The 13,673-nt window shown below is 45.9% G+C and overlaps 1 protein-coding gene across 1 annotated transcript in view; it reads left to right on the top strand.

Moving 5' to 3' along the window:
• Positions 1-12,870, top strand: part of TANC2 (tetratricopeptide repeat, ankyrin repeat and coiled-coil containing 2) — a 193,527-nt gene extending 180,657 nt beyond the window's left edge. The window contains exons 24-28 of the mRNA XM_081837550.1: positions 2,619-2,751; positions 4,198-4,289; positions 7,176-7,322; positions 8,880-8,980; positions 10,562-12,870. Of these exons, the coding sequence (XP_081693676.1) occupies positions 2,619-2,751; positions 4,198-4,289; positions 7,176-7,322; positions 8,880-8,980; positions 10,562-12,506 (2,418 nt within the window). The 3' untranslated portion in view covers positions 12,507-12,870. The remainder of the gene's footprint in view (positions 1-2,618; positions 2,752-4,197; positions 4,290-7,175; positions 7,323-8,879; positions 8,981-10,561) is intronic.
• The last annotated feature ends 803 nt before the right edge of the window (positions 12,871-13,673 follow it).

Here is a 13,673-nt window from a genome sequence, read left to right as displayed (position 1 = left end):
AACTAATTGGCAGCCAATGTAATTGGGCCAGCATCAGTGTAATATGCTCAAACTGAGCAACCTGGCCGCTAAATTCTGCACCAGCTGAAGTTTCCGAACCGTCTTCAGAGGCAGCCCTACGTATAACGCGTTGGAATAATCTAACCTTGAGGTTACCAGAGCATAGGCAACAGTAGTTAGTCTGGCCCTGTCCACATAGGGGTGCAGCTGGGCCACCAGCCGAAGCAGATGGAAGGCACTCTGCACCACTGAGGCCACCTGAGCCTCAAGTGACAACAGAGGCTCCAGAAGTACCCCCAAGCTGCATACCCACTCCTTTGGAGGAACTGTAACCCCATCAAGAGCAGGCAACCTCCCATCCATCTGATCTACAGGGAACCAGGCAGAGGGCCTTCTCGGTAGTGGCACCCTCCCTGTGGAACGCCCTCCCACCAGATGTCAAAGAGAAAAATAACTACCAAACTTTTAGACGACATCTGAAGGCAGCCCTGTTTAGGGAAGCTTTTAATGTTTAATAGGTTATTTTATTTTAGTGTTTTGTTGGAAGCTGCCCAGAGTGGCTGGGGAAACCCAGCCAGATGGGCGGGGTATAAATAATGAATTATCATCATCATCATCATCATCATCATCATCATCATCTAGGGAACCGCCCACTAACAGTGCCTCAGTCTTATCTGGATGGAGTTTCAGTTTGTTGGCTCTCATCCAGTCCATTACCGAGGCACGACAAAGATCCAGCACATCTACTGTCTCACCTGCAGATGTAAAGAGGAAGTAGAGCTGTGTGTCATCGGCATATTGCTGACAGCGTACTCCAAACCTCTAGATAACTCCACTCAGTGGTTTCATGTAGATGGTATAGGAGATAAAACTAAACCCTGAGAGGGGGCCACTAGGTGGTGCATCGGAAGATGGCTGACAATAACATCTCTCCGACCCACACGAGGTAATTTGGAGGCTATGATGGGGGTAATTAGCCTCCTTACCCCCCCCCCAGGATTGTGGGGGGGACGGCCCTTGCCTGCTGTGCCCTATACCACCCCCGAATTTGTGGGGTGGGGGCACTAGGCACAAAGCCCTCCTGTGGGATTCCGGCACTCCTCGATGCTGTCTCTGATCCGCGCCTCTAGTTGCAACAATCTTCAAAAGAAACAATTTGGACGAGATAAATTGCACATACTTCAAGGAAAAAGGGGGAGTAAAGACTGCTGACAGAAGAGATCTCTGATAACAAGACAAGAATAAAATATGAGAAGATACGTCAAGATACGGTACGACAAATGACTGAGGGGGGGGGAACCTGCCTTTCCTTTTTTTTAATGTGATTAAACAAGAATCCCCTCCCCTAATGAGTCAGAAATTAAGGACTTAAGCTGTGGATTTAAGACTGTGTGGAGATAAACTTTCGAACCAAAGCAATGTTTCACGACGAAGCTGGAAAGCTAAGAGTTTTGGAATGACGCAGTTAAAAATGCAGTCGCCATTTTGGGAGGCATTGATGGAGCTCTTGGGTCTGGGAGGAGAAAGAGAGAAATCAACTTCTCGGTGGGACTTAAGAGTGACAATGCCTAATTTATGATGGAAAGAGCGATGTTATCTACGAAGGAGATATATGGAAACCATCTGGACTTAGTTTCGAGGAATGGGAAATCCACACAGGATCATTATACTTGCTTATCGGCTTAAGGAGACCAACAGAAGAGAACGTAAAGGAAAAAGAGAAATTATATGAACAAGATATGATGTGGAAACACCAAGATAAGACTGGATAGAATTATGAACTTTGTCTGGACTGATTGGGACTGATTTGGACATTAACGCAGTAATAAGAAGATGATCTGAATCCCCCTTTGGATCTTGAAGTATGGATTCCCCCCGACAAAATTTAAAAATTTGGCTTTGTAATTTGGAATTTATGCGATGTGATTCAATTTGATGTGATTGGCCAGTTAATAAAAATTATTTTAAAAAAATAAAACTGAACCCTGAGGATCCCCACATTGGAGGCTGCATGGGGCTGAAAAACACTCCCCAAGCATCACCAAGTAGGACCGGAACCACCGCAAAGCGGTGTCACTCCCCCATAACTTGTACAGCTGCTCCAGGAGGATACTGTGGTTGATTTACTGAGCTAATTGAGGAATGTGGCCACAAACCACCTTCAAATTCTTATCCTACAGTAGTGGTCAACTTTTTTGGAAAGCACACCGAAGGAGTTTTGCTTCTAATGTACTGGGCTGAAAGAAAAAGAAAGAACAGGCCTTAGCCCAACAGTATAGTGTCAGGCAAAAGTAGACATCACACTTCAACACAATGAAGTCTGCAGCTATTTGCTGTGTGGCATATATGCTCTCTCTGGTATGGCCTGGAGTGTGTGGTTGGCATATATGGGTGGTTTTACCTTTGAGCCGGGGGTTGGATCTGGTGGCTTTTTGATTCATTCCAACTCTTAAGTGCCTTCAGGAGTCAAATGAGGTGAAGGAATAAAAATAGTTGCCATTTTAGCTCAGCATCCCACTCTCAGTTCTTTTGAGGTCAAAAACCTGCACTTAATTGCATGATCATAATGCCTATGACTTCCAGGGCGATGCTGATTTCAATTTTTTGCTTATTTGTAGGTTCAGTTCCTGGTGGATCACGGTGCCATGATTGAGCATGTGGATTACAGTGGGATGCGCCCCCTCGACCGGGCAGTGGGTTGCCGCAATACTTCTGTTGTTGTCACACTACTGAAGAAAGGAGCCAAGATAGGTAGGGAACAGTCAAAGAAAAGAAAACCCACTTTTGTGAATCTCTCAAGAGCCCTATTTCCTCCCAGGTTGTGCAGACATGCAGCACTCCCATGAAAACGGCATGTCCGGTTTTGAAAGAATGCTGCTTCTGTTTCACCAGCAGAATGCCAGCGTTCCTGTGTGCTTTGGCTGCTGTGTTGTGTTAATCGAACATTGGATTTCCCCCCTGCCTAGCTCTTGGCAAACTGGGGGAGTAACTCTTAATGAGGTTTTTCCTCTGAGAATGACCACCACTTCGACGGTTGTCCTGTGCTGCTGTGCTGATATGCTGCTGTCAGCTTTTGCTTTACTTGCTCTGTAGATGCTTCCAGGTTTGGGTATTGCCTGCACTGCTCTACTCCCCTACAACCCCTCGCGTCACAAGGGAATTTGCTGGTGCCTTGGCTGCTATGCTGCCTGCCTCTCACTGCTGCTTTTTCTTTTTTTTTAAATTCACCGTCATCCATTTTTTCTCCCTCTTCTACAACTTTTTTGTTTTCTCCTTTTCTTCAAAGGCTGTCAGACGCTACCGAGTCGACCACGAGGTATACATCACTGCTGTCATCATCCAGCTTGGTGGTCTGACAGCTCTGCTTTCTCTTCTATGGTTTTGCCTGCCTGCATTCTCTCCCTCTGTTTTCATTTTTTCTCACCTTCAAACAATTATTTTTTTTCCCTTACTGTTGCAGAGAATAACTTGACCTCAAGACCTAATTCACTTTTAAAATGCTGCCAATTTATTTATTTTTACTCAAAGCCTTCTGAAATGCTTCCCCATGCCTTTCTGGCTGTTTGAGAACTCCCCTATTTGACAATTAGCTTGCCAAGTGAGACCATGAAGGCTTGGTGGATTTGTAAAAGCCTACATAAAACAGCTGTAGAACTGGGATCTTGGACTGCAATAGAAGGGGAGTGTATCCAAAGTACTTCGCAGGTATAAGCCCTGTTTGAAGTGAGCCTTGTTCTGAAACACCGAATATTTTTTAAAACTCTGTTCACAAATATACCGCAAATAAACTTTCAGCCCCAAATACATCCAGGTTGCTGTAGCATACCATATTTAAAGCTTACATAGATTGATCTATATTGTTTGTTAAACCCTTTGATTTCTTCACTAATCACATTTTCCAGAACGTAACTGTCTTTACTTCCCACCAATGCTAATTGGTGGATATTGATGCCTTCTTCTCCAACATTTGCGAATCATTTCAAATGAGCTGAAAGAAAAGATTGCAAGGGAAAGGCGTTTTTAGTCTGAAGCATTCTTGTGAGAACCCCACGCTCCTTGGGTTGGCTGCACCAAGTTGTTCTCTCCAGCAGAAATTTCTCCCCCCCCCCCAGGATGTTTATCCACCTTAGCTTTCCTCCCTTACCACCTTTTGCATTGTATGAGTTTTTTACCCATCATGCATCCTGTACACTACAGGTCCAGCAACCTGGGCGATGGCCACCTCCAAGCCAGACATCATGGTCATCCTGTTGAGCAAGTTGATGGAGGAAGGAGACATGTTTTACAAGGTGAGAGATGGAAAACTGAGCTTTTCACCAAGTATCAGTAAACGACCTTGTATCTAGTTATCAGTCTTTATTTCTTTGCTGCTGCAATTGCATCAAAACAGTTCCTAAGCTTTCATATTTTTAAAAAAAAGCATTTTTTCCCCTTGCTCTTCTGACTATGCCACAGGGTGACTGAGTGGGTGTCAAGTCTATGATGTTTCTTTATTCTGCACTCTCTCAGCGGCTAAAAGAACCTAATTTGAATAATTTGAATTCAAATGAGCAAGTATATATAAAAGTGCTTAATTTGCACAATTCATGTGCATCAGTTAATTTGTAATTTTTAGCACAAGCAGTCCTGACAGTAGCTTGAATTGCTGAATGAATAAAAATCCCCTAGTCTCAGAATCCCCTGGCAGCAGGTGCCCATTACTCCAAAACACAGCAGTACATCTAAGTTAATGGTTGCCACTGTAGAACATCTCTTTATTTTTGATGTTTTGATCTTGTTGCTCTTGGCACTGCCCATGGCCATTGGGATTAAATGCATACAGTCAGCATGTCCATAGAACTTCAGACCCCATTGAGCCCTGTGTCTGACAGGATTGTCCGTAGCATCACTGCTTGACTAAATTGCTGGGCTTTGTGAAGCAAAACAGCAGCAGTAGCAACGACCACAAAACACTTTTATGTTCTCCAATATCTGGAATAGCTTTCTTAGAATCAAGCTGGTTCTGTTAATTCAGAATCTTGATCTACTGCTTGGCTACAGTTTATACCTTGCACTAAAAACTAAAATTCTGCACCACATTGCTACTTGCCTTGGGAGGAAAGCCTCTGCTGGTACCAATGGGATGTTGCCATCCAATGTAGATATTATGATGATATGAGCAGAAGACACAAAAAGATGCACTAAGCTTATGGAATGCCTTGCTCCATGAAAGTTGTATAGTGGTACCTTGGTTTTTGAACAGCATGCATTCTGGGTGTCCGTTTGACTCCCAGAACCATTCAAAAACCAAAGTGCCGCTTCCGACTGGCTTCAGAAGTGTCTTGCAGCCAATCGGAAGCCACGCTGGACGTTGGGCTTCCAAAAATTGTTCGAAAACCGGAACACTCATTTCCAGGTTTTGATCGCTCAGGAGCCGATTTATTCAGGAGCGAAGGCTTTCAGCTTCCAAGATATGACTGTAGTTGGTTTCCTCCCTTGCTATTTTCTGCTGGTTGTTAACCATTATATCTTGGCAGGGTTTTGCTGCATCTGACAGATAAACCAAACAAACCTACAAAATTAACTGATTCTCATGTGTTTTTGATTGATAAGTGTATATTGTTGTTTTTATAAAATTGTAATTTGTAGATACTGTAAGGTGTGTCTCCTTTTGCAACAGCAAGGGGTGGGATATAAATGGTTTCATAAAGTGAATGAATAAATAGATGAATAAAAGGAGATGTATTGGAGGCAATAGGCCTGAGATACAGAAACTAGAGGCAATGGGGGAAAGACAGGTAATTTAAAAGTATGTGCCAGCGGGTGCAGAATGCCGCAGCGAGACTCCTTACGGGGTCTTCACTGCGAGATCACATTCATCTGGTGCTATACCAGCTGCACTGGCTCCCGGTGGAGTACAGGATCAGGTTTAAGGTGCTGGTTTTAACCTTCAAAGCCCTATACGGCCTAGGACCCTCGTACCTACAGGACCGCCTCTCCTGGTATGCCCCACAGTGGAACTTACAGTCTTCAAATAAAAACATCTTGAAGGTCCCAGGCCACAGAGAGGTTAGGCTGGCCTCAACTAGAGCCAGGGCTGTGGCTCTAGTTTTTCGGCTGTGGCTCCAATCTGGTGGAACGCCCTGTCACAAGAGACAAGGGCCCTGCAGGACTTGACATCTTTCCACAGGGCCTGCAAGACAGAGCTGTTCCACCAGGCCTTTGGTCAGGGCGCAGCCTGACTCCCTCCTTTGGCAATCTTTACAAAACTTTAGTTTATGGTTGCCATCAATTTTGATTTTAATTAATTTTTATAATGTTTTTATAATGTTGCACTGTTTTAGTGTTGTTAGCCGCCCTGAGCTGGCTTCGGCTGGGGAGGGCGGGATATAAATAAAATTTATTATTCTTATTCTTACGATATTATGGAGGTCCCTTGGCACTGACCCCTCCATTTCCAGGACTGGATGTGGTATTGTGGGCAAGAGGCTCTTTCCTGCCAAATCCATCCTTGAAATCCTTCTGCTTCTATAGTGGGGAGGCCATTAATAGTTCAATATTTCCTTCAGCTGGGAAATCAGCCGTCTGTGGGGGGGGGGACAGCCACTCTTTTCTAAGCCTTATGTCAAAGTAGTACAGGAAGAGGTTTTGTTTGGCAGGAACCTTTGGGCAGTTTATATTACTGTCAGGCACATGTTGTTAGTCAGTCACTTGTGTTCTCGTTGGTCCCCTGTCCATGGTGAGACGGACAAGTAATTGACCAGGTCACTTCAGACGAGTACCAATGTGTGCAATACTTTTGGACATACTTCCACGATGTGCCCAATCATTCTTTGAGCTAACCTTTACCCGGTGTATTTAGTATTGAGAGTCAATTCAGTGGCATCTTAAGAAAACCCACCTAACCATTCTCTAGGGTCTGAGCTTTTCAGCTGTGCTAAGCTTTCTCCCTCCAGTATCAGAACAAGAAACCTAGAAATTAATTTACAATCTACCAAGGAAAGCTTTTCTCTTAAAGACTTCCATGCAGCCAAATTGCATTTGGCAAGGAACGACAGCTGCCATGCTTATTTCTAGATCCCTCTGATGCAACTGTGTAGGCACATTCAACTGTCTTCGGTGATTGTCTTATAACTGCTACAATGCGGAAATAGAAAACTGAGTGGTGCATTTTGACCTGTTTGCCGTTCTGCTAGAAAGGGAAAGTGAAGGAGGCTGCCCAGCGCTACCAGTATGCTCTGAAGAAGTTCCCCCGAGAAGGGTTTGGAGAGGACCTGAAAACCTTCCGGGAACTGAAGGTGTCACTCCTTCTCAACCTCTCCAGATGCCGGAGGAAAATGAATGTAAGTGGCCTCCTTCTCAAAGCCCCTTCCTGGCAATTATCCTTTCCCAGCTCCCTTTCCTGTTCCTAAACCACTCCCTAACCAGACTCTTTCCCAGACTCCTGGAATGGCCTTGAAAACCTCCACCTTTTTGTAACCTGGTTGTCCTTCACAGAGCACTGGCGTTTTACAGTTCTGAAACAGCCAAGCCAATGGTTTGAGATTAATTTCAAGCAATTAAAAATTCATCGCTATATAAAAACAGCTGTTATAGCTCTCTTTGATTTTTTTTCTTCTCAATGTCTGTATGTGTGCAGATTGGAGGATGCTGTCGGACTTGAAATGCTGTCATAGCCTTCTGAAGCTCTTGCTTTCTCTTAGAGCAGTGACTCAGAATCAGAAACACATACCCCCACACCCTCCCATCCTCCTCCTGGAGCTGGGCAACAACTTGCGTTAGCGGCAATCTGTTCCTGTGTCTAAAAACATAGCATGGGAAGTGTTTTTACAAGTGGGTGAAACAATACTGTTTATGCTAGGAATCCAGTCAATGTCTCAGCAATATAGAAGCCAACATATATAATAAAGCTTTACACGTTTGGATTTAAAGTCAAGGATTTGGCATGCAAACATTTTAAAGAATAGACATGTTTTAATCATATCTGTTAAGTGCGGCCACAGAGCTAAGAAACAGAGTTAACTTACATTAACACTTTGCAGAAATTGTTTAGGGAGTGCTTTAATAGGGAGAAGAGAAGCAAGAAACTAAAAATGTATGTATAAAATCAAACATACCCATTGAGCATATCCAGACCATTTTGAAGGGTTTTCTTAACCTTTCCAAGGTTTGCCTCTTCCTTTTTATTGGTTAGCATAAAAAATTCAGAGTTACTGTATAAGAAGAGGCTTACTTGAATGCCCTCATCGTACGGTTGTGTTGCATAGCTTCACTGCAGCCACCCACTCCAGCCAGAGTCAGCAGCCGTGTTAAGGTGCCCTACACCGAAACATTCGGCCTAATCACAGTTTGCAGGGCGAGTAGCCAGCATTGAAACTGGCAAGGGGCAAAGCTGTGCAGCTGTGAACCCCTTCACGTGTTCCTTTAGCACACAGTTCAAGAGAAGCCCCCCCCCAAAAAAAAAGGTCATGAGAAGAGCAGATTGATGGAAAGTTCTGTTTCCAACAGTGCCCAATGTAAAGGTCCAGGCTGCACTTTTAGATTAGCGGTGCAGGGAGAAGATTAACAATAAGTACATACACTAAAGATCTGTCGAATTGACAGAATCATATATCCAGCAAGGTTTCCAGGGCAGACACAAGTGACAGCAGACCGATTGAAGAGACACACAAGGAACGAACTGAGTCCTTATAGGCTCAGCTTGGGAGTGGATAACCTCGTAACTTCACAAAACAGGGTTGGATCTCTCGATACCAGCTATCTGTGACATGACGTCAGTGTTGGAAAATACCAAGTCCACATATAAAAATATTTCCATGTCATATTATTATTTTTTCTTCCCAAATTCTCTGTGTGTGTATATATTCAATGACTTATCTACGCACCTATTGTGATGGCAGGATTTTGGAATGGCGGAGGAATTTGCTACTAAAGCACTGGAGCTGAAACCGAAATCTTATGAAGCTTACTATGCAAGAGCAAGGGCCAAACGCAGCAGCAGGTGAGAGGAGAGCCAGAGAGAAATGAAAGGTTCTGTTCTCCTGAGGTTTGGGTGTGACACATTCCAAAAACGCCCCCATTCCACACAAGTGAATTGACAGCAAGGGATTGCCCAAGGGAGACTATAATTCTAACCCTCAGAAATACCAGGTTAAGAAACTCGCCCTCTTCCATTAAGCTGAGCACCTTCCACAGTTCCAAATATAGTAATTCTGTAAGTTGGACCATAGTGTCCTCAGAGCATTCTGTCAGTGCTAGATTTATTCACATCACTGAAGCATGCAGCAGCTGAGCAACTGGAGGGCATGTTTGGGGGTTAACTAGAGATTGCTCTGCTCTGTGCTCGAAATTAGTTGTTGCTGTGAAAGCAGTGGGACCCAGTTGTATCTCATCTGTGTTATGGTTGGTGCTTAAAGGGGCCTGGCTCATCTGCTGCAGGTGGGATCACATTTCAGAATCCTGAACTGACTGGAGAGCTTTGCCTTTCAGCCACTGCTAGCCTCTTTGCTCAGCTCATGGAGTAGGGTACCTGCTGTGACTGTTTGGAGCTTTGTTTTGTTCCAGAGTTTCTTTTGTACCTACTACCCATTTGATCATCACTGCTGAGCTGGAGGCCCTGCAGTTCAACCTCTCAGCTCAAGAACGACCCACTGAAGTGGCAATAAACCCTCGTCTGGGTCTCTCACTGCTATAATTAAACTTCCATTCCAGAAACAGAGCTCTATGAATTGAGCCACACTTTCCCTTCTTTTATGCATTCATATTCGGCTCCCCACTGCTTGCAATAAATTGGCAACCAATTTCCTTTCTGGGACTTTCCCACATTTCTTCACTCAGGGTCCATTATACCACTTTAAAAAAAGAAAAGAAAAAGCCTTCCCTTGCCATACCATGCCTTGCCTCCTAGCATCAGCAGTCAGGGGAGGTCAAAGTTTTGGGGCTTGGGGAAATTGTTGTGTTTTAAAAACCAAACAATAAAACGAAATGCATGAAGGGCGTAGAGGATATTCTCTACCAATCGCAATCACATTCGAGTAGATGACTGTTTTGTTGAAAAGCTACCAGTGTCCCTGTAAATGACAACCCACCTCCCCCCAAACTCCCCACCCTTCTGTTCCTCAAAAGATAGCCAAAGGCATTGTGGGCTTGTGTCAGGCACTCTCTCCCTTCCTTGTTCCCTTCATTCCCAAGAGAACAATGCTCAGAGCAGAATGCATTGGCTGCAGGAAGGCCAGAGCTTGCCACTTGCCCGGAGCATTGTAAGGGCTTAAGCTCAGACCTTAAATAGTTGGAGGGGCACAGCTAAACCTACCCTGCATACCATAAAGTTGCCTTCCTTGTTCCCTTCATTTCCAAGAGAGCAATCTTGGGAAAACTGGCTTGCGTCCTCTGCTGTGGAAATGGAAGAAACAGCCAAAGGCTGAAGAATCTGGTTCTTACAGGACACGGAACATCCTCCCCACCATGGCTAGCAATGCTTTTCTTCGCAAGAAACTTGTTGCTTAAGTCTTCCCAAATCCGTTCCGATCCAGAGTAACTTTGCTTCTTCTTTTTTTTTTGTCCCCTCTCTTGGGTCGAGCAGGCAGTTTTCAGCAGCGCTGGAGGACCTGAACGAGGCCATCAAGCTCTGTCCGAACAACCGTGAGATCCAACGGCTGCTGATGAGGGTGGAGGAAGAGTGCAGACAGACACAGGCGCAACTACAGCAAGAGCCTCTTGCGGCATCTGAACCTGAAACGCAGCACGAAGAGTTGTATGAAGTGCAGGACATCTTGGAAGAGGAGTACCTTGAGCAAGATGTAGAAGAAAACATTTCTGTTGGCTTGCAGACGGAGTCACGGCCGAGCCAAACTCTGCCCATCATCCAGAGCCCACCTTCTTCTCCTGCCCACCGAGACTCTGCCTACATCTCCAGCTCACCACTTAGCTCACATCAGGTGTTTGACTTCAGGTCAAATAGTTCTGTGGGGTCACCAACAAGGCAAGGGTACCAGCCCACCTCCCCAGCACTCTCCCCAACGCACCAGAACTCCCATTATAGGCCAAGCCCAGCACACACATCTCCTGCTCACCAAGCCTCGTCTTACCGCTTTAGCCCACCTCCAGTAGGTAGCCAAGGGAAAGAGTATCAAAGCCCACCTCCTTCTCCCCTTCGTAGAGGCCCTCAGTACCGAGCCAGCCCTCCAGCAGATAGCATGAGTGTCTACAGGGCTCAGTCCGGCTCACCCGTACGATATCAGCAGGAACCCAGCATCAGTCAACTTCCCAGTCGGCCAAAGTCTCCACTCTCCAAAATGACACAGAGGTCCTTCCAGATGCTTCCGCTGCCTGTTGCAGTCCCCCAGCAAGGGCTCAGGTTGCAGCCTGCCAAGGCACAGATTGTCAGGAGCAACCAGCCAAGTTCGGCCGTGCACTGCAGTACTGTGATCCCCACGGGCACTTACGGCCAGGTGGCCCATTCAGTGACCAGCAAATACCAGTCGGCGTCGACGGAAATGGCTGCCGGCCAAAATCGCCTGGTCTACCAGAGCTCCATTGGGGGGATAGTGGGGGATGGACGGCCCATGCAGCACGTTCAGGCCAGTCTCAGTGCAGGGGCCATCTGTCAGCATGGAGGGCTGGCTAAAGAGGATCTTCCACAAAGGCCTTCCTCTGCCTATCGCGGTGGGATGAGATACAACCAGACCCCACAGATCGGGCGCAGCCAGTCAGCTTCCTATTACCCAGTCTGTCACACAAAGCTCGATCTCGAACGTTCCTCCCTACCCACTAGCCAGCTTGGTTCGCCAGATATCTCTCACTTGATACGAAGGCCCATGGCAGTAAACCCCAATGAAATCAAACCTCACCCCCCGACCCCAAGGCCTCTGCTTCATTCTCAGAGTGTTGGCCTCCGGTTTTCCCCTTCCAGCAATAGCATCTCATCCACTCCCAATCTGAACCCCCCCTTCCGCCCTTCTGCTTCTATTCAGCAGATGGAAATCCCCCTTAAGCCAGCCTATGACAGGTCATGTGATGAGCTTTCCCCAGTCTCTCCAACGCAGGGCGGTTACCCCAGTGAGCCTGCTCGCTCCAGGACCACGCCTTTCATGGGAATCATTGATAAAACGGCCCGGACTCAGCAGTATCCCCACCTGCACCAACAGAACAGAACCTGGGCTGTGTCTTCAGTGGATACCGTCATAAGCCCCACGTCCCCAGGAAACCTCCCCCAGCCAGAAACGTTCAGCCCGCCTTCCTCCATCAGCAGCATTGCCTTTTATAACAAAACCAACAATGCACAGAATGGCCACTTGCTGGAAGACGACTATTACAGCCCACATGGGATATTGGCCAATGGCTCCCGAGGAGACCTCCTAGAGAGAGTTAGCCAAACCTCTTCGTATCCCGATGTTAAGGTGGCCAGGACACTGCCTGTTGCACAGGCGTATCAGGACAACCTCTATAGGCAACTCTCCAGAGACTCCAGGCAAGGACAGACATCCCCTATCAAACCAAAGAGACCATTTGTGGAGTCTAATGTGTGAAACGGACGTGTCTTGGAGTAAGAGCCTTGTTTTCAGCACACTTTTCCCGGCTGAATTCCCACATTACACTGCTGTTTTTCCTTCCTCCCTTTTTCAATTTTTCATTCACCTAGCAGGCCACCAACTAGGGTTTTTTCCCTGTGTGATAATGAGGCAGTCCAAGACATGCTCCAAACCCTTTGCTGCACACAGCTGACCTCAGATAAAGCCAGCACTGTACATGTCTTCAGCTGTCAATTAGGCAATGTTAGTACACGGTGTTGGGGCTGACCTAGAAGGAATCGCTCGAGAGAGGTAACCAGCTCTTTGAAAAAACAAAATGCGAATTTCAAAATTCAGATTGGTTTGAATATAGGCTTTGAAACACTTACTAAATTTTCCTCCAGAGTACTGAGCCCTTTTGACTTGGAAATTGCACTCTTTCAGTCAGCACAGTGCTGTCCACATTGTTTTGTTGTGTCCAAAGAGCTTGTTGACCTGCACAGAATGGGGCTTTTATTTTGTTTGTAATACAGTGAGGAGCTATGCATAAAACCCATCCTGCTTTATCTGGTGTGATAGGCTTGAACATTAGTATTAAGGGTTCATGGTTGTGAATTTTTCAAAATCCTTTCCAGCCAATCTGTTGGTATGGACTTGCACGGGTAACATTGCTTTGAAAGGCATGTTCGGAATGATACTGTTTTGATTTCCTCTGAGGCAGTTGAACAAATATTCAGGGAGAAATCAAAGTTCTCTCCACTTCAGCCAGTCAGTGGGCGGCTACCTCGGTCTGTATATCGGACTTCCTGTCCATTATCAGTGGGCTTGTCCTCCTAATGGAACAGCACCTTACCGATTCACACTCCAGGTATTGTTCCCAAATCAAGAAAGCTCATTATAAACTGTGAGGTGTCCTATCATTTGAAAGCGTGATGGGGGGAACTGAGAAAGAGAAGCAGAATTTGTACAGGCACTCCCATTGTGACGGTTAATGCCCTCCCCCTAGAAGTCAGTATTAGTACACTCCTAGCAATGCTTCCTGAGTTAGAGACCCATTGAGCCATCTCGGCATTCCTTTTCTGGCTGACACTTTTGGAGTGAAGCACTTTCTTCCACTCTTCTTCTCTGGTTGTGGGGCGCTGCGACTTGGGTCATTTAGACCAATACAATACTGATGTTTGAGGA

This window comes from Podarcis erhardii (genome assembly GCF_964252035.2).
Source record: "Podarcis erhardii genome assembly, chromosome: 13".
Lineage (NCBI taxonomy): Eukaryota > Metazoa > Chordata > Lepidosauria > Squamata > Lacertidae > Podarcis > Podarcis erhardii.
Note: the sequence above shows the minus strand (reverse complement) of the source record. Positions and strands in the feature narration are given on the sequence as shown.